Raw genomic sequence first — 25,689 nt, 5'->3', positions numbered from 1 at the left:
GATTTATAATTTCCTCCAAGAGAGCAGGAAAGAACTGATGAATGGGGTTTGGAAGGAGATAGATACTCACACTGACCATATGGTGAGTAATAAGATGCAGTTTTCTCAGCATTACCAGAGTCATAGACCACAGGAATGGCTGGGCCATTGTCAGTCTGACAACTCCCTGCTCTGTACTTCACTGGGTATTTCTTCAGAGACCCAAAATACAGCTTGTGTGAGGACAGGAAAAAAAGCTGCCACATTGGGAATAAGGGATTCAGAGCCCTCAGGTGTTATTCTGCAGAAATCAGCCTGAATAATAGTGACTCCTTCTCCCTGCCCTTAGCCCAGCCTCAAGACCCTTGTCCTTCACCCTCTCTCCTTCCCTAAGGCTTCTTCTCTTGCCCAGCAGAGGTAGCACATGATTTCAGCTGACCCACAGGTGGAAGAAACAGCCAAGCATAAGTATCTGCTAGTGATCACGGACTCAGAGCAGACTTACTCCTCACCCCAAACACTTGGCTCTCTGTCCACCAAAGGTAGTGCCCCCACCCCCAGCCAGCAGCCCCATGTACCTGGTAGAGTCCAGACAGATTCTGTCCCAGTCTCCGGAAGAAGCCAGTGTCGGTGTGGTACCTCAGCAGGGAGCTGTTCCTCCAGTGCTGCAGGGGGGACCTGTTGGGCACGTGCCAGATGCCCAGGTCCTGGGCCTGGATGTCGTAGCAGCCAGGGTTCTGCAGAGGGAGACGCACTCAGGTTTACTGACCCAGGAGGTGCCACCAGCCAAAGACCCACACACACCGTCCTCCCTTGAGCTGAGAGCTCAGGGCTCCAGGGAACAGGTGGCCAGCAGTGCTCAGATACCCCCATCTCCAGTAGACAATGAGGCCCCACCACCCAAACAGCCTTGGTTCCAAGAGATTGGGATTCAAAGCACAGACTTCTGTCTTTCTTCTTCTCCAGCCCCACCTCCACATCCCCATCTCCCACCCTCCCTTCTGCAGGCTCTGCTCCAGCCACACCCTGCTCCCCACCCTTTCCACCTGGGTGCTCAGTGCCACCCATCCTGTAGTCATCACTGGTGGCCGCCTCTGCAGACCCAAACGTGTTGTAATTGGCCCAGTTGCCGTCCCCCTCTGGGTAGTCAGCCCTGTTGCCCTGCTGACTGGACCAGCGATAGCCCAAGGTGCACTTCCCGAGCATGCGGTTCTCATGCACACTGGCCACCAGGGTCCAGCCACCACCCCCAGAAGGTCTGGTAGACAACACCATCCTCAGTGCGGAGGTGATACAGGCCATCTGCAGAGGGAACCAGTCAGAGACCCTGTGTCTAGAGCACAGGGTCCATCTCAGACCCACAACCAGAAAGACTCTGGGAACTCAGAAATGTATCCTGAAGGCTCCCACAAATACCCGCTTGTTGAGGACAATTCTCTGTGGACACTGACTGCCTTTGTTCCATGCTACCTTTCCAAAAACTAAATCCTTAGAAGACAGAGATGATATCTCCCTCTGGATAGAGCCTCCTTCTGACCAGGAGAGTCCAGAAATCAGCTCCTGACCACATCTCAAGTCTACATCAGGATGTGGCCTTTGCGACTCAGAGCAAAGGGCAGGCATGGTCACTGCCATGAGATTCAGATTTCCTAGGTACAGAGTTCCTCTCCTGGACCCAGCCCTTGAGAGAATAAATTCTCTGATGGAAAAAATGGTGGTTGTTTCTTGACAAGCCCAATTTGTCGGCCCGCTTGGCAGACAAACTACCCGTGCAGCTGTCTCCTGGCCCTCTTCCCATCATTCTGTTGGGACTGAGGCTCAGGAAACCAGCACAAGAAAATGCTGATACTCTGACTACTTCTATGAATGTGATTAATAAATTTTCTTGTCTCACTGTCAGAAATTTCACATTTTCTATCAGCATCTGTGACACTGTGACTGGAAAAATCTTCAGCTTACAAGAAGGGGAAAATGAAAATCTTAGACCCATCATTGCTCCTGCCACCACCTTAAGAGTCACTAGGAACACTGCATTTCTCTTTGTGCTCACAAGATCATGTTTGCTGTCCTTGGGTTGGACAGAAAACCCTCAGTATTCCCACTGGAAATAACCTTGGCTGGAAGCCGGAGTCAGAGAAGACAGAAGAGATAGGCACACTCTTCCTCGTCTCCATGACGCGGATCTGTTCAGCTTAAAAGTGCCTAAAACAAGAGGGTACGAGGTTGGTTTATTACTTACCACCTGTTTCACTACAGATTTCTTTGATTTCCTTGCAGCTTTGAGGCAGGAAAGACCGCAAAGGGACACAGGTTTTACTCTCCCAAAACATCTCAGGAGAACAGGACACTGCTAGAGGATGAAAGATAATTCTCATTATTAGTCTGGAGCCGCTCAAAGCCAGCCTTCCAGGGCATCAACTCTCAACCCCTGCCCACTTCACCAGCTCATCAGTGGACTGTGAGGCCACAGAGGTCGGGGTCCTCTCTGCTAAGACTAACTGACTCCCGATCTAGTAAGGCTTTACACTTGCATTGTTCTGCTCCACTAATTAAAAATGAAAACTATTATTATCATTATGCCCACCTTGACCAATGGACTTGTGAGAATGGGTACCACACATTGGCACAGCCCTCACCTCCTTGGCACAACCTCACCAGCTCCCTCCAGGAACCCAGAGGCCAAGGCCACATGAGCCAGAGTAGCTAAAAGGAAGCACAGTCTTCACCACGGCTCCCCTGAGCCCCCTCAGCCACACAGAGGCACAGACCGGGGCCCCAGGAACCTTGCAGAGACAAGCTATCAACACTCAGACTGCAGCTCAAGTTGGCTGCAAAGTGTGACTTGACTGCATCTCCATGACGCCCCCTCTGGACCAGGACTCCAGCATCCAGCCCAGCTCTATTTCTGCTCCTCTGCACACCTGGGTAGCTGATCAAACTGCTGCTCCTGGGGACAGACTTACCCGTACTCGGCCCTCTGGTGGCCACAGAGAGGAACAGCAGGAGATACAATCTGGCCCTTGGCTCCTGAAGAGAGAGATGCACAGTCATTGGCAGGTCCATTTTTTTTTCTCCTTCCATCCTTGCTCTTAGAACTTTATGAGTAAGTAAGGAAACCTCAGATGGAAAATGATGGGATTCTGGGCATTCTTGAACCTCCTGGAATAGCCCCCACCTCATCCAACCCTCTTTTCTCTAAAAATTTCCGTCTCTGAGACCAAGACCTGAACCAGCATCATGGCTCCCCACACACTCGGATCTTGTCTCAGACTCAGAGAGTCCCTCCTTCCTTCCTGACAGGTGCCAGGAGCTGAGACTCAGGTGGAGACTCAGAGCTACTTACTCGCTCTGCAGAGTCCTGAGGTGGGTGAAGTGCTGAGCCTTTATGGGGCCAGCAAACCACGCCGGCCCTGCCCATCTCAGCCCACTTCAAGACAAAGGCCCCACCCTCAAGCTGTCTTCCCTTGAAGGTTCCTGGGCCTCGGCCCCTGGCTATGAGAAGGATTGTGTAACTGGCTGGAGGGACAGGAGGCAGCACTCGTGGGCACACAGGTGACACTCATCATGAGGAGGGCCAGCCCTGCTGGGTCAGAGCACACAGTGTTCCTTCCGTAACAGACTCTCAGGATGGACGGGACCTCAGGGTTCTTGCCTGCAGCCTGTCCGGCTCCCACCTCAGTCAGATGCTCCAGGGCCTCACACACCTGTCAGGTCGTCATCCTTCCAGTCTCTCCTGAAACCTCTCCATGAAGCCTTCCTTGACACCCCCACCCCCACACAAAGCTGGGGGTCCCCTGTCCTCTCTCCCCAGAGTAGTCCCTCTCCAGGACTACTGTGTCCAGCTCCTAATTATGACATGTTGTCACACTGTCACTCATTCTTTTACTTACTTTTGGGTTAGAAATAATTGAAAATTTACAGAACATTGAAAAAATAAGAACAGTACAAAAGTACACATTCAGCTTTTAACTAAATTCATCTAGAGTTCATATTTTACCCCATTTGGTTTATCATGTATGCCCTCTCTCTATAGGCATACACAAATTCACACAAACTTTTTTTTATAAACAAATTAAGTGTAAGTTACATACATGAAGGTCCTTTCCCATAGATAGGAGTGTATTTTCCTAATAGTGATATTCTCGTATATGGCCATATGCATTCATCTACTTCTTATCATTAACTTTTTTTCATGAAACTGGAACTTTCCTAAGATCCACCAGCCCAGAAGTTCTAGTGAGCTGATACTTATGGTACTGAGATGTCTCCGGTTTTCATTCCCTCCCATTACTATGAGAGTTCCTTTCTGCCTTGGAGCCCATAATCCTCAGAGGATGTTCTGTGTGGGCTAACAAACAAAATATCCCCATTCCACAGCCTTGCCAGCCTGACTCATTTCAGCACTGTTCACTGCCCAGGTCGTGGCTGACCACAAACCCTAAGACTCATCGTTGCTATCACCTCTGGCGCTGGCTCTGCTCTCTGGGACCAGTTGCTGATGTTCAGGGCACTGCTCCCTCCCTCTCAGTCCCAGACCTGGAACATCTCCTCTCTTTGTTGTCCAGGGTATAGGAGTCATTCTCCATGATCAGCCCTGAAGAAAGCAAACGCTTTACACACTTAGAAACCACTAGCCAACCCAAGAATGGTAATGTTATTAATAACTTACACATACCCATGTGCTTCCCTATATCATTCTGTCTGAATTAGCGCTGGGGAAAAGGAGAGAGAGAAGGAGAGATGGAGAGAGGACTGACCTGTCTCCCATGCATCTCTGCTGTTTTGTACAACCATAAGGAATTGACCACTAATATCATTTCATCAGGAAATTCCTCAAGTAATCACTAGGGCTGTTCACTGTGATTCATTCTCTTCTCTTTTGGAGGCACATGTAAGACTGTGCCTCTTCTCTGTGAAGATAAACAGGGCACAAGACTTATTCTAGCTGAGAAATATAAGAGTTACTTTCAGGCTGAAGCCTTTACCAGGCAGAGCACAAGTTCATGTCGTCCTTTCTCCAGCATCAGGAAATAATTCACACGTGGGACACTGACGTGGTGATATGATTATAGCTGATGAAGAAACTTGTCTTGCAGCTTAGAACAATGGTGTCCTGGTTCTGTTGTAAGAAAATGCTAAGAGTGTTGCCTGTGGTGTCTCAGGAGGTGTGTGATCTACTGACTGAGCTGGAGGGTTCGAGGAAGACCTCAGAGGAACAGCGTCAGCACTGTGAGTCAGCTGCCTTGGTTCTGTGTTACAAAGGAGAAGGTCTCGGGGAGAAAAAGTTGGTCTACTTAGCAAGCATGAATGAAAAGAATAACTGATTCTGGGTCTTCAACAGGCAAACAGTGTGAAAAATTTCACTGATAAATTATCTCCAATCAGGACACATACACACACACAGAGGCAACCATTATATACTTATATATACAAAAATACTGCTACCAAATCTTTGTCTCCAACCACCTCAGTCAAGAGCATGTATTTGCTATTTGGTATCTCTTCTGCATTATAATAATCAGTGACAGATATCTTCCTTATCCAAGGGAAGGAGCAGAGAAATATTGTTCCTACATTGTGCATCAAACACCTAAAATTTGACTAGCAAAATTTAGGGTAATACAACAATGCATTTTTAATTACATTTGGTTTGAGTCATATTCCAGATGTTCATTATTTGGGCATCAGTACATGGCTTTATCCTCTGCTGAATACTGTTTCTAACATGGGACTATTGAGAATATGTGGCTAAATACGTACTCAGGGACCTCTTTCAAAATGGTGTGTAATTGCTGGATGAGACCTCAAGCAGCCTGACAACCTGGGCTTGGTTGAGAGGAGGTATGACGGCAGTACAGGTTTCTCACGTGCTTATATTCTGAAATACAGTGTGCTTAAGTTCCAAAATATGAATATTGGGATAAAATAAAATACTTTCATGTTTTTCAGAGTATGAAATCTGAATTATATATCATAATATAAACCATGAAGATCACTTTGCATTAAAATTCAAATTGAAAAATACTACACTCCTCTGAAAAAATGTCACCATATCCATTACCCATTTAAAAATCCATCATGGAATCACTTTGATTGCCTCAAACTAATCATCTGGACCTGGGATGATGTTGGTGACCACAGAACAAGTTCATGCTGAGGCCTGCACTCCTGAAATGGCCTCCTGCAAGGCACCATTTCTTATCCTCACTGTGTCCAGTGTTGGCCCCCTCCAATCCTGTCCCCACATTGCTGCCAGCAAGGGTCCTTGTAAACCACAAGCTCCTCCGCAATCCCACTAAGAATACTCATTCATCAGCTAGAGCCCCAGGCTCAACCTCCACACCAGGAAGTTGGATCAGTTATCAACTGTGGCACAACAAGCCACTCCAAACCCAGGGGCTTAACACAGTGACGATCCTTTCTTTTGCTGTTGAGTCTACAATTTGAGCAGAGCTCAGTGGGGACAGCTTGTTTCTGCTGCATATGGTGTCACTGGGACATTTGAAGGCCTTCTCACTCCTTCACTCCTTCATTAATGACCTTTCCCCCTGACACCTCGACTTGGTTATCTCTTTCCTTAATCCCCTGCGGGGAGCGGCTTGAAAGAGCTGACTCTGGGAGCTGCCTTGATTGATTGTCGAGGGTCTGTTCGCAGACATAGCTCTCTGTCCCGCCACCCCTCTGAAATTTACTATCCAAGTTAACTCCTAACAGACCATTAGTGAGCCTTGAATGCACACAAGGTGCAGATAGATGGCTTTGCACGACTGCCCTTAAGATAAGTAGGATGCCTTTGGCGCCAGGAGAGAGCTCTGGTGATTGTTATCTTAAAGATGATGTACATGGGGAAGAATTTTCTTTGGGATGCCTCTCTTCTTGGTTTAGTATATATGTAACCCTGAGAAATAAAGAATCATCGTTGACTGCAGCGATCCTCTCGACCCCATCTGTTCTGTCTCCTTTTTTCTTAGCCTAAAGGAACGCGTCGTGTTGCTCGCTGAAATCTTCCGGCTGGCCCGGCAAGTGGCGCCCAACGTGGGGCTCGACGAAAGTTCCTTGCGGCCGCTGCCCGTTGAAACTATTAAGGTAAGTAAGAGTGTGTGTACTTGTATATTGAGGGGCAAGAAGGAATATTGTCGAGAGTATAAACCATGGGACAAGATAATAGTCGTCAGTTGTTTGTGCATATGTTACAGATAATGTTAAAGGATCGGGGAATGCAGGTTACTAAAATGAAATTGCAGACTTTTCTTAGTTTTGTTGAGGAAGTATGTCCCTGGTTTCCACAGGAAGGGACTATGAGTTTAGAGATATGAAAAAAGATAGAGAAACAGATTCAAACCTATTATACTCTCCACGGACCTAATAAGGTTCCTGTGGAAACATTTTCATTATGGTCTTTAATAAGAGACTGCCTTGATTTTGAACATGAGGAAGGGAGTAAATTAAAACACATGCTCCAACCCGAAGAACCAATTTATGCTACTCCTAAAGTTTATGCTACTCCTGAAGGGAAAGGACCCACAAACTTTGAATTAGAATCTGCAAAACCTTTGAAGGAAAATGAGGGAACGCTGACTCCAGAGGATGAGGAAAGTTTAGAGGAACAGGCAGCTGCTTATCATAAGGATGATCATTGGGAATTACTTGTAACTGACAATTCGAATGAGCAGGCAGCAGCTGCCCCTCCGACAAAGGGTCTGGAGGCACTCATGCAGAAATTATTAATAACAATAAAGGAAGAAATAAAAAGGGAAGGTAGGGATGAAGGCGCTGGTGCAATCTCTACTGTGCCTCCTGCTTATGCACCCTCAACTATTGCTAGATTAGATCCTCCACCTATTTCCAAACCTGAAAATTTGTTGAATATAACTCGTGAATCACACAGTTTGTCCCCCTTGCAAAAGGCTATGCAACAGGCCCAAAGAGCTGGAGAAACTGTTCAGGGATTCTCCGCTACTTTCCCGGTATTCGAGCATGAAAACCAAAGGTATTATAAAGCTTTACCTTTCAAACAACTAAAGGAATTAAAAATTGCCTGTGCTCAATATGGACCTACGGCTCCTTTTACCCAGACCATGATAGAGAGTCTAGGAGGTCAAAATTTGCCACCTAGTGATTGGAAACAAATTGCAAGAGCTTGCTTATCAGGAGGGGACTATTTATTATGGAAATCAGAATTTACAGAACAATGTGGCCATATAGCTGAACTAAACCAGCGACAAGGGATCAATACTACATATGAAATGTTGGTAGGGGAAGGGGCCTACCAGAATACCAATGCTCAATTGAACTATTTACCTGGAGCATATGCTCAAATTTCTAATGCTGCTCGGCAGGCTTGGAAAAAGCTCCCTTGCTCTAGTAATAAGACTGAAGATCTTTCAAAAATTCGTCAGGGGCCTGATGAACCATATCAAGATTTTGTGGCTCGTCTTCTTGAAGCAGTAGGTAAAATTATAGCTGATGAGCAGGCTGGAATAGTGCTTACTAAACAATTAGCCTATGAAAATGCAAATTCTGCCTGTCAGGCTGCACTTAGACCGTACAGAAAAAAGGGAGGTCTATCAGATTACATTCGTATATGTGCTGATATCGGACCTTCCTATATGCAGGGTATTACCCTGGCTGCAGCTTTACAAGGTAAAAGTATAAAAGAAGTAAATCAACAGCAAATGAAAAATAAACGAGGATTACCTAGTAGGGGAAATGCTGGCTGTTTTGTTTGTGGCCAGCCTGGACATCGTGCTGCCTTTTGCCCCCAACGAGCCAATTCAGGGAATATTAAAACTCCTAATTTATGCCCTAGGTGTAAAAAAGGAAGACATTGGGCAAAAGATTGTAAATCTAAAATTGATGTCCAGGGCAACCCACTTCCCTCGCAGTCGGAAAACTGGGTGAGGGGCCAGCCCCTGGCCCCGAAACAATGTTATGGGGCAATGCAGGGAAATCAGATGGTAGAAGGCGAGTTACAGATTTGTTCAGAGCCACCTCAGGGAGTGCAGGCTTGGACCTCTGTTCCTCCTCCTATACAGTACCCCTCATTGGAGCTGCAAAGGCCTCTATTCAAACCTTGTTTTTGAAAATTCAGAATCTCATTCGAGCCCAAACTCATCCTTGCTTTTTTGGGCACATACGTGCTCACACTGCCCTTCCTGGGCCTTTAGCGGCTGGGAATGCTCTGGCTGATGAAGTCACCCATATGGTATGTTATTCTTCCTTAACCCTTACCTCTGCAGCACAGGCCTCTCATGCAATACATCATCAGAATAACAATTCATTACGGCTGCAATTTGGAATTTCTCGGGAAGCCGCTCGTCAAATTGTAAAAGCTTGTCCTACTTGTCCACAATTTTTTGTGCTCCCAACATATGGAGTCAATCCTCGGGGTTTACTCCCCAATGATTTGTGGCAAATGGATGTTACACATATTTCTGATTTTGGAAAATTGAAATATGTGCATGTTACTATTGATACTTTCTCTGGGTTTATCATGGCCACACTTCAATCTGGAGAGGCTAGTAAACATTGTATTCAGCATTGCTTACGGAGTTTTTCTGCTATGGGCCTACCTAAATGCATCAAAACAGACAATGGCCCTGGATATGTTGGCCGCAATTTTCAAACCTTTTGTGCCCAGCTGCGCATCGTACACAAGACTGGAATCCCATATAACCCACAGGGCCAAAGAATTGTTGAGCGGGCACATCAAACCCTTCAGCACCAACTGAAAAAATTAAAAAGGGGGAGTTTGTATGCTATTACGCCTAACAATCTTCTTAGTCATGCTTTGTTTGTTTTAAATTTTCTGAGCCTTGATAAAAATGGAAAATCAGCAGCTCAACGTTTTTGGCACTATGATAATAAAAAGGCACGGCCATTAGTCAGGTGGAAAGACCCGCTAAAAGGCAGATGGCATGGGCCGGATCCAGTTCTAATATGGGGGAGAGGTCATGTTTGTGTTTTCCCGCAGAATGCCGAAGCGCCGCGCTGGCTCCCGGAAAGGTTGGTACGCACGGCAGAGGAGAGCACTGGAGGAGCGAATGAGACAGCTCACGATCCAGGAGACGGTCCCGCTGCCGACAGCTCAGCAGATACAGGCGCTGTTACAGATGGCGTGTGAGAATGCTTCCAACCCTTCCCCTGCCTCTCCTACTAGTATATTAATTTCATTATTACTTCTTTTAAACCAGATAAGTTCCATGGAAGCCAGTATCTTCTGGGCGTATGTTCCTGATCCCCCTCTTTTACAGCCCGTTGGATGGGAAATGAGTTCTGTTCCTGTGTATGTGAATGACACAATACTTTTGGGGGGGTTTTCTGATAAGCATATTTTTCCACAGAATGCCAGTATTTCTTATACGGGATCCTCTTCACAATTACCAATGTGCTTTTTCCGAAATCATAATGTTTCAGGTTGTCTCACTGTTACAGATGTTGGATATTCTGATTACAGCACTGGCTGGAGTGTGGATATTCCTGGTGTGACCAAGCTCACAGGGCACGCACAGCGATGCAACGGGACGGGACCCCAGGATATCCCATTCTGTGGCCTGGGGCATAAAGGAAAACATATAGCGGTGCCATGAAAACTTTGTAGAGATGAGACTGCTACTGTATATTCTATTACTAATGACACGCACTCACTGTGAGACTGGTCGCCAGACTCAGAGAAAAACCCCGGAAAGGAAAGTAACAGACAGTTTGCAGCGAGAATTTGGAATCTTGGCGGCACCCTTGTTTATCAAACTGAGGTCTGGAAGTTGCTGGCCGCTTTTGAAACAAGCGGATCCTTCATGCAGACTGGAAAAAAGGTTAAAGGTGGACTTTTTTAGAATACAACTTGGAGATATCCTCGGGCTTGTGTACCTTATCCATTTATGATTATTGCTGGTTCTGTAAATCTTACTAAGAATAATAGTCAATATTATATTCATTGTTTTAATTGTACCCTGACTAATTGTATAAGAGAAATAAAAAATAATTCTGGAGTCTTGATAGTTAAACAACCACCTTTTGTTATGTTGCCTGTAAATCTTACTGAGCCTTGGTATGAAGAGTCAGGGCTTGAGCTGTGGAATAAGGTGCGTACAGCCCTTGCTAGGCCACAAAGGGGGATAGGATTAATAATTCTAGGAGTAGTAACGCTTATAACTTTAATTGCTTCTGCTGTTACTGCTTCTGTATCTTTAGCTCAATCTGTGCATACTGCTGGCATTGTAGACGATTTGGCAAAAAACACTTCAAAGGCTTTAGGGATTCAAGAAGATATAGATAGAAAATTAGAGGATAGACTAAATGCGCTTTATGATGCAGTAAGATTTTTGGGAGAAGAAGTGCAAGGGTTAAAGCTAAGAACAAAAATTAGATGTCATGCTAACTATCGTTGGATTTGTGTTACACCAAAAATTTATAATGATACTGAAACTCCTTGGGACAGAGTGAAATCACATTTAGATGGTATTTGGCATAATGAAAACATTTCCTTAGATCTATTACAACTTCATCAGAAAATTCTTGATATAGAAAATGCTCCTCGGGCTAGTATGGATTTGGCAGAAAATGCTGAAGAGTTTGTTAACAGTTTGTTTTCCAATTTTCCTTCGATAACCTCACTTTGGCATCTTTTTTCAGGGGTCGTGGCCATGCTTCTGGTATTAGCGCTTTTTGTGTGCATTACTCCTTGTATCATAAAAAAATTTGTCAAAGAGCTGTGGGACATCAAGGCTGTCCTACACAGTAATTATTTACGCCAAAAAAATCAGGCGTGCCATTTTATTAAATAAAAGAGGGGGAGCTGCGGGGAGCGGCTTGAAAGAGCTGACTCTGGGAGCTGCCTTGATTGATTGTCGAGGGTCTGTTCGCAGACATAGCTCTCTGTCCCGCCACCCCTCTGAAATTTACTATCCAAGTTAACTCCTAACAGACCATTAGTGAGCCTTGAATGCACACAAGGTGCAGATAGATGGCTTTGCACGACTGCCCTTAAGATAAGTAGGATGCCTTTGGCGCCAGGAGAGAGCTCTGGTGATTGTTATCTTAAAGATGATGTACATGGGGAAGAATTTTCTTTGGGATGCCTCTCTTCTTGGTTTAATATATATGTAACCCTGAGAAATAAAGAATCATCGTTGACTGCAGCGATCCTCTCGACCCCATCTGTTCTGTCTCCTTTTTTCTTAGCCTAAAAGAACGCGTCGTGTTGCTCGCTGAAATCTTCCGGCTGGCCCGGCAATCCCCCTTCCTCTTTTCCTCTGGTCTTTCTTTATCCCCTGACCCCTTCACTCTCCGTTCCTCTTTCTCTGCCCCTCCTTGTTCCTGTTCCTCATATAGAAATAGCAGATGTCAGCCAAACTTTCTCCCGCCCTGGACAACGCACCACAGGACCTGGGATGATTTCTGGTCAGGACACCTCCTTTTCATTTCTCTTCCAGAATCACTATGAAAGGATAGGCAGAGTGATCACAAATCACATAGCTCCTAATGTTTTCTTCATCTCTTCCATTTTCCCCTAACCCTTATTTTCTGAATCAATAGCTAGCAACTCACGTGTTAGAACTTTCATCTTTGCCTCAGGTTTCTATGTGTGCAAGACACGGGCTAAGATAAATAACACCTGAAAACAGGCTTTCAGGACAGGCTTTAGACTTACATTGCTCATGTATCTGGAAGGAAGACTGACACACTGCTGCTGGCCAGTGGGATTGTGAGAACGCCCAGCAGTTGCCCTCTGCACCTTTCTCTTCCCCATTTAGTGCCCTTGTGCCCTGTAGATCAATTTCTCTCATCTCTGAACTTCCTGTGCACCAGAAGTTAGGAATTAGACAGAAAAGTTAAGAGGGAAACTATAGAAGCAGCAAGGAATGTTAGAGCACTGGCCATGAAGAGGAGCTGGGGAAAGTAAGGGAAATATTAGGAGGTAGGGATTGCAGCCAACTGACCTTTTCAGGACAGGACAGCCTAAACTGGGGAGACAAGAAAGAGACTGAAGCTGGATTGTGTGTGGTAACATGCTAGAAATGTTTGTAAGATAGAGAAATGTTGATAAAAATGTAATAGAAGAAATAAGCAATTGATTCTGAGAGAGAATTGCTTTTTGTGAATTCAGATTTATCATCAATCACCAGTCCAAATCAACATAATTCAAAATGCACTGTAGACCAAAAAAAAAAAAAAAAAAATTGTCTGTGTAGAGAGAGAATAGCAAAACCGAAAGCCATCCCCATTCCAGACTTCATCCAGTCTAGCTTCTCCCAGTGACTTGTTTACGCTCTATTGTTAAAAAGAATGTTGTAGGCTTCTGTTTCAAGATGGTGGAGTAGAAGAATGTATGCTCATTTCCTCCTTTGAAAGCAGCAAAATCACAACTATCTATTGAACAACCATCAACAGGAGGACACTGGAATCTACCAAAAAAAAGATACCCCACATCCAAAAACAAAGAAGAAGCTGCACTGAGATGGTAGGAGGGGCACAATCATGATAAAATAAAATCCCATACCTGCCAGGTGAGTGACCCACAAACTGGAGAACAATAATACCAAAGAAGTTCTCCCACTCTTGTGAAGGTTCAGATCCCCACATCAGGCTTCCCAGCCTGGGGACCCAACAAAGCAACTGGGAATCCCCAAGGAATCTGGCCTCCAAGGCTAATGGGATTTGATCATAAGACTTCCACAGGACTGGAGGAAACAAAACTTTGTGCACACCAAGACTCAGAGGAACAGAGTACTGACTCCATGGGAAACTGAACCAAAACTACCTGCTAGGACTGGGGAGTCAGCAGGGGCTCACTGCAGAGACAAGGGGACTGGCAGCAGCGAACTGGGAAAGTTCTCCTTGGTGTAAACCCTCTTGGAAGTCACCGTTAACCTTACCATAGAGCCCATAGACCCCAGGGCTGGGTCACCTCAGGCCAAGAAACTACCAGTGAAAGAACTCAACCCCACCTACCAGCAGATAATTGGATTAAAGCTTTACTGAGCAAGGCCCTGCCCACCAGTTCAGTCAGTTCAGTTCAGTTCAGTTGCTCAGTCATGTCCGACTCTTTGTGACCCCATGGACTGCAGCATTCCAGGCTTCTCCATCCATCACCAACTCCCAGAGCTTGCTCAAACTCATGTCCATCAAATCGGTGATGCCATCCAACCATCTCATCCTCTGTCATCCCCTTCTCCTCCCGCCTTCAATCTTTCCCAGCATCAGGGTCTTTTCCAATGAGTCAGTTCTCTCTTTGGCCATCAGGTGGCCAGTTTTGGGGCTTCAGCTTCAGCATCAGTCCTACCAGTGAATATTCAGGACTGATTTCCTTTAGGATGGACTGGTTTGATCTCCTTGCAGTCCAAAGGACTCTCAAGAGTCTTCTCCAACACCACAGTTCAAAAGCATCAATTCTTTGGTGCTCAGTTTTCTTTATGGTCCAACTCTCACATCTATACTTGACTACTGGAAAAAGCATAGCTTTGACTACATGGATCTTTCTTAGTAAAGTAATGTCTTTGCTTTTTAATATGCTGTCTAGGTTTGTCATAGCTTTTCTTCCAAGGAGCAAGCATCTTTTAATTTCAGGCCTACAGTCACCATCTGCAATGATTTTGGAGCCCAAGAAAATAAAGTTTGCCCACCAAAGCAAGACCCAGTTTTTCCCACCACCAGTCCCTCCCATCAGGAAGCTTACACAAGCCTCTTAGCCTCCTCCATCAGAGGGCAGACCGAAGAAGCAAGAAGAACCACAATCCCACAGTGACTAAAACAAAACCACATTACAGAAAGTTAATCAGCATGAAAAGGCAGAAAGTTACATGACAGATGAAAGGACAGATAAAAGGACAAGATAAACCCCCAGAAAAACAACCATATGAAGTGGAGATAGACAACCTTCCAGGAAAAGAATTCAGAATAATGGTAGTGAATATGATTCAGGATCTCAGAAAAAGAATGGAGGCAAAGACTGAGAAGATGCAAGAATGTTAACCAAAGACCTACAAGAACTAAAGAACAAACAGAGATGAATAATACACTAGAAGGAACCCAAAGCAGAATAACTGAGGCAGAAGACCAGATAAGATCAGATAAATAATTTGGAGGACAGAACAGTGGAAATCACTGCCACAGAACAGAATATAAAAAAATAATGAAAAGAAATGAAGACAGCCTAAGAGATCTTTGGGACAACATTAAACACACCAACATTTGCATTATAGGGGTTCCAGAAGGAGAAAAGAGAGAGATAGGACCTGAGAAAATATTCAAAGAGATAATAGCTGAAAACTTTACTAACATGGGGCAGGAAATAATCAACCAAGTCCAGGAAGCACAGAGAATCCAAGGCAGAATAAACCCAAGGAGGAGCACACCAAGACATAGTAATCAAGCTGACAAAAACTAAAGACAGAGATAAAATATTAAAAGCAGCAAAGGAAAGATGACAAGTAATGTACATGGGAACTCCCATCAGGCTATCAACTGATTCTCAGCAGAAACTGTACAAGCATATTTAAAGTGATGAAAGGGAAGAACCTACAGCCAACAAGACAACCTCTACCCAGCGAGATTCTCCCTCAGATCTGATGAAGAGATCAAAACTTTCCGGACAAGCAAAAGTTAAGAGAATTCAGCACCACCAAACCAGCTTTACAACAAATGCTAAAGAAACTTCTCTAGGCAGGAAACAAGAGAAGGAAAAGCCCTACTTGCAGAAAATATACCCAAAACAATTAAGAAAATGGTAATAGGATCATACCTATTATTATAAAAGGATCATATCGATAATTACCTTAAATGTAAATGGATTAAATGCACCAGCCAAAAGACATAGACTGGCTGAGCAGAAGAAAACAGGTGCATGTATGCACTTCTACTTAGCACATCACTATGCTTGACTCCCCCCAAAATTGTATGTAATTATTTATATTGTTAGGTTAATCATGTTCTCATTATGGCTTACAATTGTAATTATCTTCTATTTTTGTCTGGATATTGATTGTGAAAACTGATAAACATCTTTTGCTATTGTGATTATGTAACTACTACTTACTTAATATCATTGTATCATGATTGGTCAACAGAAAAACTATAGAATTTTACATCATCAAAGCTACCATTTACTAGAAGAACCTGTAATCACTTTTTAAAATTCATGTGCATATCAGAATTATCTTGGAATTTTTTGAAAAATACAAATGCCCAGGTGTTACTTGTTTTTGGTTTTTGGTTTTTTGCCATAGCTCTGGATATGTCTCTAATGAGCAGCCATGTTTAAAAACAACTGGACTGTATGAAGATCTTTTATTTTTATCTAGTTTGTTTCACTTTTTCTATTCCATATTCAGAGCTCCCATTTCATTTAACTTATTTTCCAATTCCTCCATCTCTTCTTTTTTTTTATTTTGAAGTTCTTTCTCAAGCCTTTATCAAGCATAGTAGAAAAGCTTTTGAACACATATATGTAAATAATATGTATAATACATATATTTTAGAAAACATGAATTTTTGTATAACTAAAAAATTTATGATATTTTGATTCCACTTGTTTGGCTTAGTATGAATAAAATGTTAGACTTCTAATTTTAAAATATAGATACGTAACAAGCAACAAAAGTTAAATGTATAGTCAATATCTTATATTGACCTAAATGGAAAATAACTTCAAAAATAATATATGTGTATATGTATAACTGAATCACACTCTCAAGAAAGAATTCTACTTTCTGAAATTTAGTAACATTTATCTTTTTGCCAGTTTTTCTAAATGTCTTATGGACACATAATTATGGACACATAATAATGTGTGAGATACAAAATTTTAAATATATTTGTGTAGGATGTGATTAATATAAATTAATAAAATATAAATCTATTATATTTAAATTATTAATGACATCATTCAAGATGCTCCTATTCTTCTTTTTTCTGCATTTGATAAAATATTCTCAGAGAAATGTTAATATGTCTCACTATGATTATATATTTTTTCTTTTCCCTTGTATTTCTTCTGATTTTTGCCTTATTTTTGTTGTTGTTGTTAAGGTGTCTAATGGTTTATGATATCTATCTTCTTTGTGAATTGTACTTTTTATCTCTAAAAATATTCATCTTTGTTTCATTAAAATAAATAAATTTCAAAAAGAATATTGTAGAAAATTGACAAACATACAGAAAGGGATATCAGACATAAATCTACAGTTTAATGAATTATAAAAAGTAAATGCCTAGAGGCTCATCATCCTGTTTAAGCAATAAAAGTTTCTTTCCCAGGTGGCTGCCAAAGATGGTGGAGGGGAAGGTCCTCATGCCTGACGACAAGGTGGTCACCTGGGACGCCTGGCAGCCATCCTGGGCAAGCAGGTGCTTCTGGCCCAGAAGGTAGTATTCCTGCACTTGAGGAAACCAACATGTCTGGCAGTTTCTACAGAAACAAGCTGAAGTGTCTGGCCTTCTTCAGCAAGCACATGAATACCAATTCCTCACGCAGCCCCTGCCACATCCAATCCCCCAGCTGCATCTTCTGGTGGACATTGTAAAACATGGTGCCCCAGCTACCAGGCAAGGCCAGGTCACTGTGGACTATCTTGGGGTATTTTATGAGATCCCATCACCCTATGACAAGAGAAAAGTGGATGGTGATTCCTGCCATCCTCAGGACTGTGCCAGATTGTGCAAACAAACACCCACGTGCAAGTCTGCCTACCTAGGCTGCCTGGCTCACGAGGCTGGCTGGAAGTCCTAGTCAGTAGCAGCCACACTGGAGGAGAAGAGAAAGAAGAGCAACATCCATTACTGGAAAAAAATTTTTAAAAGCAGCTCATGAGGCTACAGAAGCAGGCTGAAAAGAACATAGAGAAGAAAACTGACAAATGCACAGAGATCCTCAAGACCCCTGGATAACTCATCTGAGCCCCATAAAAATGACTGCCTATTTTTCAAAAAAAAAAAAAGTTTGCCAGGACTCCAAACATATTCCTTCCAGATGACAAATCTCTTCTGAGCCATATCCTTCAAAATGATTTGCAGATAATGAAACCCACAACAGATAGAAGTTAACTGTGTGCTGACCACAACAGGGAGACTCCAGATCAGCTGGACAAGAAGACTGATGATGTTGAGTCCCAAATCTCACCAACAACCAAGAAGAAGAATGTTGACTTTCTGATCTTGCATAGAACAAGCCTCTTTCCCATCCTGTCTTTAAAAACTTTTCCCTGAAAGACAGTGGGGCATTCAGGGGCCAGGATTTGAGCATTAGCTACCCAATCTCCTTGCTTAGTGCCTGCAGTAAATGCTGCACTTTCCTTCACCACATCCCTGTGTCAGCAGATTGGCTTTGCACACACAGGCCAGCAGATTGAAGTTTGGAAATGTAACACTCTGACGTAAGGATAGACAAATAAGAGAAGCGGTAACAAAAAGAAGTAAGAAAGAAGGGATAAAGGAGAAGGACAGAAATCTGGAATGAGCTAATAAGGGGAAAAGATTTATTAGGGAAGTGAAAAAAAAAAAAAAAAGGAAGATACTGAAAAAAAGCAAACACAGTTGACCCTTGAGCAAAACTGATTTGAATGGTGCTGGTCCCTGATTGGGTCAAAATGGGGTTGAGTTGCAGGACATCCTGCTAGGTGTCAGTGAACTTCTTGATATTGTGAGACCCCTTCCCAATACAGAGATGTTGCAAATAGTACAAAATCATTTTAGGGACACTGTCTCAACTGTCATACTAGAGGAAATGCATAGTTATGACCTCAATTTCTCTTTTTTTCTACTGAATTTAGATAATAGTCATCTTTTCCTCTTTAAGATGTTTATGTTGAGGGCTTGATTTGACTAACCAATAACAGTATGATAGGAAAATTAAGGAGAATGATTTTCCCCTGCTCCTCAGTCTCCCAAAGGGGTTCCCTAGAAAGATAAGCAAACATGTCTGGGATACCTGAGACTTGAAGTTCCAAACAGAATGTCTGAAGTAGAAATCACCAGAAGAGGAGGCATCATTTTAAAACATCCCTCTGGAGCTCAGTGAAATTTACAATCACAGACAGCACAAAGTGACATAGTTTATACCCCTCCCTCCCTGATAGCATTCCATTTTTCCCTTTCTGAGGGTCTGGGCTTAGGAGCTGGGTTCCACGACTCAGACCACACAGCTCTCAGCAGTAGAACAGGAGCATAGCTGCCTCAGTGATCTCCCGCCTGGAGCTGTAACCACGGTGAGTTCCGTATCCATTCCAGTCAAAGGAGGAGAAATCCCCACACGGCGTGGGACTACCCTCTGGGAAGAATCCTCCTCCGCCAATGCAGTGCTGGGGGGCAGGGAGAAGAGGCAGTAAGGGGTTGGCTGTTAAACACACCAGTGAGCTCTTAATGTCGAATCCCCTGTAATTGCAGCCCTCTTCCTATGTGCCTTGACCGTTCCCCTGCACAAACCTTTCCCTCCAGTGGACTCTGAAACCATGCTTTCCTGAATTCCTTTCTATCTTCCTTAATGTTTGTTCTCAGACCCCTTGCTCACTCTTTTTCCTCAATTGTTATGTTGTTTATTCGCTAAGTCATGTCTGACTCTTTGCAACCCCATGAGCTACAGCACACCAGGCTTCCCTCTCCTTCACTATCTCCCTGCATTTGCTCAAACTCATGTCCGTTGAGTTGGTGATGCCATCCAATCATCTCATTCTCTGTCTCCCCCTTATTCTTTTGTTTTCAATCTTTCCCAACATCAGAATCTTGTCCAATGAGTTGGTTCTTCACATCAGGTGGCCAAAGTATTGGAGCTTCAACTTCAGCATCAGTCCTTCCAATAAATATTCAGAGCTGATTTCCTTTAGGATTAACTGATTTGATCTCCTTCCTGTCCAAGGGACTCTCAAAAGTTTTCACCAGCACCACAGTTCAAAAGCATCAGTTCTTCAGAGCTCAGCCTTCTTTATGGCCCAACTCACATCCATACATGACTACTGGAAAAACCATAGCTTTGACTATACGGACTTGGTTGGCAAAGTGATTTCTCTGATTTTAAATATGCTGTCTAGGTTTGTCATAGCTTTTCTCCCAAGGAGCAAGCACCTTTAAATTTTGTGGCTGCAGTCACCTGGAACCCCTAAATGCTATTCCTCACAATTCTGTCCACACCTCAGTCTCCTGATGATGGCCTGTCTTCTCCCTTGACTTTTGCTAGAACCAGCATAATCATCCTAAATCTGGATGACCAGCCAGGTATTTTCTGGGGTTGAAACCCCATATCCAACTGCCGGATGAAGATCTCCACCTACATATCACTAGATCTAAAACTCCACTTAAGCAAAACAAAACTAATTCGCTCTCTTGTTGCCCTTGAATCTATTCCTTTTCTTGTCACCCATCTTAAGTGATAACATTCAGTCACCCAAAACAAAGCCCTGAAGTCTGTAGTCTCCTTCACTTCCCATCCCCCATGGTCATTTAATCACCAAGAACTGCTGATTTCACTGTCTATGCATCCATGCTTGCTCTTTCAAATTTATCAAGGCCACCCTGGCTCAGGTCCTCAACATTTCACATCTGCACCTCTACACCTGCCTCATGGTCTCCTTGCCTCTAAATTCCTTACTCTTGAATCTAGGTCCCTCACCTGGCTATGCATCATCATAGCAAAACCAAAGTGGATCAGGTCACTACTGTTTGAACTCTTCTGATATGTCCCATCATCTGCAACATAAAATCTAGGTCCTGGATATAATGTAAACACCCTGATTGCTATGCCTCCTGTAGGTATTTCTAGCATAGCTCCCTGCTTCTACCCCATGTGCATATAATGGTCCAAAATTAAATAACAGCTCATGTCCTCCTCAACACACCATGGTCTATCAAATCCCAGTGATTTAGAACATGTTAGTCACTCATGCTCAAAGGACACTACTCTGCCCCTTGCTGCCTATTGAACTCTACACACATCTTCTGAGATTCAGCAAAGATGTCACCTCCTGGAGAATCAACTGTGTGCCATTAGCAGAGGTAGAAGCTCCTGTGTTGTGACCCCAGGGCCCCTTGTTTATGTTGCTATCTCAGAGTATACCACATGAAATTGCAATTGTGCGTTTATATCTCTCTCCCTCTCAGTCTGAGTTCCTTAAGATGACTCTGTCAGCTTTGCATCTCTAATAGCTGCACTCTGTAGGTTCCCTAGCATGTATTTTAAGGAATCAGTGCTTGTAGGGGTACATGCAAATGAGCATTAATGAACAGGATAAGGCTCATTGAAAGGCAGTGTAGGGGGAACACTCCCCACCCTACTCCCAGGGCCCACACTTGCATAATCCTCCAAATCATAACCAGGGGCCCTTCCATGAAGACACAGCTATTACGCCTCGACTGACAAATGGACAAACTGATAACTGCAGGGGAAAGTGAAGATGTCCTTGACTTCGGGGTCACATTTCTCAGAGTGACAGCTGTGGAAGGAAAATGTGCTGAGTGAGCATCCTTGCTCTTAGAACTCTGACTCCCTCCTCCTCCTGCCCCCAGCCATAGAATGTCCCTCAGAGACAGTCTCCACTAACCAAACTCTGGTGTTCTCAATACTAGAAAAACAATAAAAGCATAAAGTTTCTATGTTGAATATGTGAGAATATCATCAGGACCTCAAAGTAAGGAAATACTTCTTAAGCACAGCATAAAAGTGTTAATCATACATTGAGAATATAGATAAATTGGACTTCAATACAGTAAATTATAGCCATTGGTCAAAGGTACAAACTTTCAGTTATAAGTCCTGGGGATGTAATGTACAGACTGGTGACTATAGTTAATAGTACAATTTTGTTCATCAAAAAGTTACCAAGAGAGTATTAAAAATTGTTATCACAAGACACAATATTTGCAACTATGTATAGCGGTGGGTGTTGACTAGAGTTACTGTGATGATCATTTCACAATACATAAAAATATAGAATCATCATGTTATGTGCTTGAAACTAGTATAATGTCATATGTCCATTGAATCTCAATTTTAAAACAATATTAACAGCTTTATCCAGTACTCTTGCCTGGAGAATCCCATGGATGGAGGATCCTGTTAGGCTACAGTCCATGGGGTCACAAAGAGTCAGACACGACTGAGCGACTTCACTTCGGTTTTTCTTATCTGGTCTTGCTGCCTCAGCTTTCATAAACAAGATCACTGGCCTGAGTTTCTATTGCAGATGAGTGGTGCTAACCTTATCCAACTCTTACCCTGCCTTGTTTGGTTTAAATAGTTCTTGTCATTTGAAGAATTAAGAAACAAAAACAATCCAGAAGACTTCTTTTTTCAGGGCAATTCCATGCCTTTGGGATGGAAATTTTGGATATCACGCTAGTAAATTGTGATATCAGGTATATTGTTTATCAGTGCCAACAAGATGGCCTACAGACCTCCTTCTCACCTCCTCTTGCTGCTTCTTTAATTCCAATTTCTATTTCTTCCCTTATAGTTTTCTATGGATATGGAGTATACACGGGACACCCTATCTCTTCCAAATATATTTTCGTTGTGACATTTCTGTTTAAGGAGTTCATTAAAGCACAATATTTATACACACACAAAAAAAATAATAATATTAGCAATTTTAAAAGTTTGTCCACAAAATACCAGCAAAAGAATAAAAACACAAGCCAAAGGAACATACATCAACACCCCAATCAGACGTTCACATGTACACACACGCACACACATGCGTGCACACACACATGCACACGCACACACGTGCACACACGTGCACAGGCACACATGTGCGTGCACACACACACACACACCAGGGATCGTCCGCAAACTCACGTGCTCGGTGTTGCAGCCAGTGACTCTCATCCCAGCACACAGGGCATTGGCTGCTCCCTCATTGTTAAACACCCTGAACTGGACAAACCCTGCAACAAATTCCCCTGGAAAAGAAGAGGCAGAGAAAGGCCTAAGTATGCAAAGGAGGAACTAGACCGAGCTTTCCACTGATCAGACCAGGGATTCCCTAAATCAACAGGTCGGGTTATAGCCCAACACTCCAAGCTGCAGGGATGAAGCCCAGCACCTCTGTGAACAGTGGCTGCTACATCTAGGTTCTGAACTTGGCTGGAAGAGACCTTCCTCCATCTGGAGTAAGAGGACCAAGGCTCAGGCTCACGAGGGTCACTTTTCTGCTAAGGCTCATAGGAGAAATGAGACTCCACTAAGAGATCAGCAAGAAGACCCCCAGAGGTCCAGCAGGAATAAGCAATGATCAGAGGCGGCCACCTGTTTTTGAAGCCACACCGGCCATCCAATTACCATGACTTTATTTGCCCTACCTACCATTACCTGTTCTTGTTGAAACAGTAAAGGTAAAAACTGATGGCTTGTATTTTCCCACCAAAGACTTACGTTCTATGGCTTTATCATACTGAAAAAATGTCTTCTTTCAAAAATAGCTATCCATCTATTTATCAAGAAAAATTTGTTTTTGTTCTCACTTTATGAAGAACACCCTGGCTCGGCTTCTCAAGTATTTCACATCTGCACCTTTACACCTGCCTCATGTAAAAAGAACTCACCTCTTTACATGAGGTTCTTTTTACATGATAAAGAACAAAAACAAATTTTTCCTATGAGCCTTAGACAAGTGACTGTTGTGAGCCTGAGCCTTGATCATCTTCCTCTCAACTGGAGGTTCTCCAGATAAACCATGGTGTTCTTGATAAAATGAGAACAAAAATTTTTCTCAATACTTTCCAAGTTGTTCTCACCTGTGAACATTAGCTTGCCTTTTCCTTAACTATTATAAAAGTCATGGAGCATATTGGTTAAGAAGCCTGGCTTTATATCCTCTACAATGGAGAGGAGAGTAATTGTAACTTCATAGGTTTTTCATGATGATTAAATGACACAAAACCATCTCAAGTCTCTAGAAAATAGTTTGGCATACTGTATTGCTACGTGTTCCATAAATGTTAGCAATCATTAATTGTTATTTACACTTTCCCCAAGAGAGGAGGGAAGGATTGATGACTGGGTTTTGGAGGGAGATACTCACGCTGACAATTTGGTGAATAATAAGATGCAGTTTTCTCAGCATCGCCAAAGTCATAGTCAACAGGAATGGCTGGGCCATTGTCAGTCCAGCACTTCCCTGCTCCGTACTTCACTGGGAATTTCTGCAGGGACCAAAATACAGAGTTGTATGGGACAGTAGGCAAGCTGCCATGTAGGGAAGTAGGAGATTTAATGCCCTTGGGTGTCATATTCAGAAATCAGACTGAATAACAGTGAATCCTTCCCATCTGCAATCATAGCTAGGACCCTAACCAGCCTCAAGACCCTTGTTTTTCCACCTCTTTACCCACCCATAATTTTCTCCCCCAGGCTTCTTCCACTTCCTGGCTCAGAGTTCTTCTGAGAGGCAGCACCCTAGTCTACAGTGACCCAGAGGTAGAAGAAAGCCAAACAGAAGCAGTACTTAGTGATAGGGACAGAGCAGACTTAACTCCTCTTTCCAAATACTTGGCTTTCTGTTCACTAAAATAAGTGCCTCCACCCTGAGCCAGCAGCCCCAAACAGATTCTGTCCCAGTCTCTGGAAGAAGCCAGTGTCAGTATGGTACCTCAGCAGGGAGCTGTTCCTCCAGTGCTGCAGAGGGGACTTGTTGGGCACGTGCCAGATGCCCAGGTCCTGGGCCTGGATGTCGTAGTAGCCAGGGTTCTGCAGAGGGACACACACTCAGCCTGACCAGCCCAGGAGGTGCCACCAGCCAAAGACCCACACACACAGCCCTCCCTTGAGCTGAGAGCTCAGGGCTCCAGGGAACAGGTGGCCAGCAGTGCTCAGACCCCTACCTCCCTCCAGCAGATGATGAGACCCCACCAACCAAACAGCCTTGGTGAGAGGAATTTGTCATTCAAGACATGGACTTCCGTCTTTCATCTTCTCCAACCCCACTTTCAACTCCCTATCTCCCACCCTCCCTTCCACATGCCTTGCTCCAGCCACACTCAGCTCCCACCCTTTCCCACCTGGGTGCTCAGTACCTTGTAGTCATCACTGGTGGCCGCCTCTGCAGACCCAAACGTGTTGTAATTGGCCCAGTTGCCGTCCCCCCCTGGGTAGTCAGCCCTGTTGCCCTGCTGACTGGACCAGCGATCGCCCACAGTGCATTTTCCACGCATGTTGTTCTCATGCACACTGGCCACCAGGGTCCAGCCGCCACCCCCGGAGGTCATATCACAGAAGGTCTGGTAGACGACACCATTCTCAGTGCGGAGGTGATACAGGCCATCTGCAGAGGGAACCAGTCAGAGACCCTGTGTCTAGAGCATAGGGTCCATCTCAGACCCACAACCAGAAAGACTCTGGGAATTCAGAAATGTATCCTGAAGGCTCCCACAAATACCTGCTTGTTGAGGACAATTCTCTGTGGACACTGACTCCTTTGTTCCATGCTACCTTTTCAAAGACTCTGCAGAGCGGACATCCTAGGAGACAGAGACGGTATCTCCCTTGGGATAGAGCCTCCTTCTGGCCAGAAGAGGCCAGAAATCACGCCCAACCACATCTCAAGTCCACACCAGGATGTGGCCTCTTCACCCAGAAGTAAGGGCAGGCATGCTCACTGCCCATTATATGAGATTCATATTCCCTAAATGCAGAGTTCTTCCTTGTACTCAGCCCCAGAGAAAATAAACTGTCTTCTGCAAAAAGGCTTACATTTGCTTGACGAACCAAATTTATGAGCTGCTTGG

General features: G+C 43.9%; 1 protein-coding gene and 2 pseudogenes across 1 annotated transcript; 1 reads left to right on the top strand and 2 right to left on the bottom strand.

The window, feature by feature from the left end:
* Positions 1–24,097, bottom strand: part of LOC122677721 — a 28,956-nt pseudogene extending 4,859 nt beyond the window's left edge.
* LOC122677722 lies at positions 17,249–17,874 on the top strand (annotated as a pseudogene).
* Positions 24,098–24,469: 372 nt separating the features above from the next.
* LOC122676403 (intelectin-2-like) lies at positions 24,470–25,400 on the bottom strand. Its single transcript, XM_043875594.1, has 3 exons — positions 25,341–25,400; positions 24,979–25,226; positions 24,470–24,652 (listed from the first exon to the last, which is right to left on the bottom strand). Exons 2-3 carry the CDS (start codon positions 25,168–25,170, stop codon positions 24,470–24,472), a joined length of 375 nt encoding a protein of 124 aa, XP_043731529.1. The 5' UTR covers positions 25,171–25,226; positions 25,341–25,400.
* Between the last annotated feature and the right edge of the window lie 289 nt (positions 25,401–25,689).

The sequence above is a fragment of the Cervus elaphus genome, chromosome 20, assembly GCF_910594005.1.
Source record: "Cervus elaphus chromosome 20, mCerEla1.1, whole genome shotgun sequence".
Classification (NCBI taxonomy): Eukaryota; Metazoa; Chordata; class Mammalia; order Artiodactyla; family Cervidae; genus Cervus; species Cervus elaphus.
This window is presented reverse-complemented; position numbering and strand designations above follow the sequence as displayed.

Coding starts and splice junctions, on each gene's coding strand:
- LOC122676403 (XM_043875594.1), bottom strand. CDS start 25,170: ATGACCTCCGGGGGTGGCGGCTGGACCCTGGTGGCCAGTGTGCATGAG. Junction 24,653..24,978: donor CCACCAGTGATGACTACAAG/GTACTGAGCACC, acceptor GTCCCTCTGCAG/AACCCTGGCTACTACGACAT.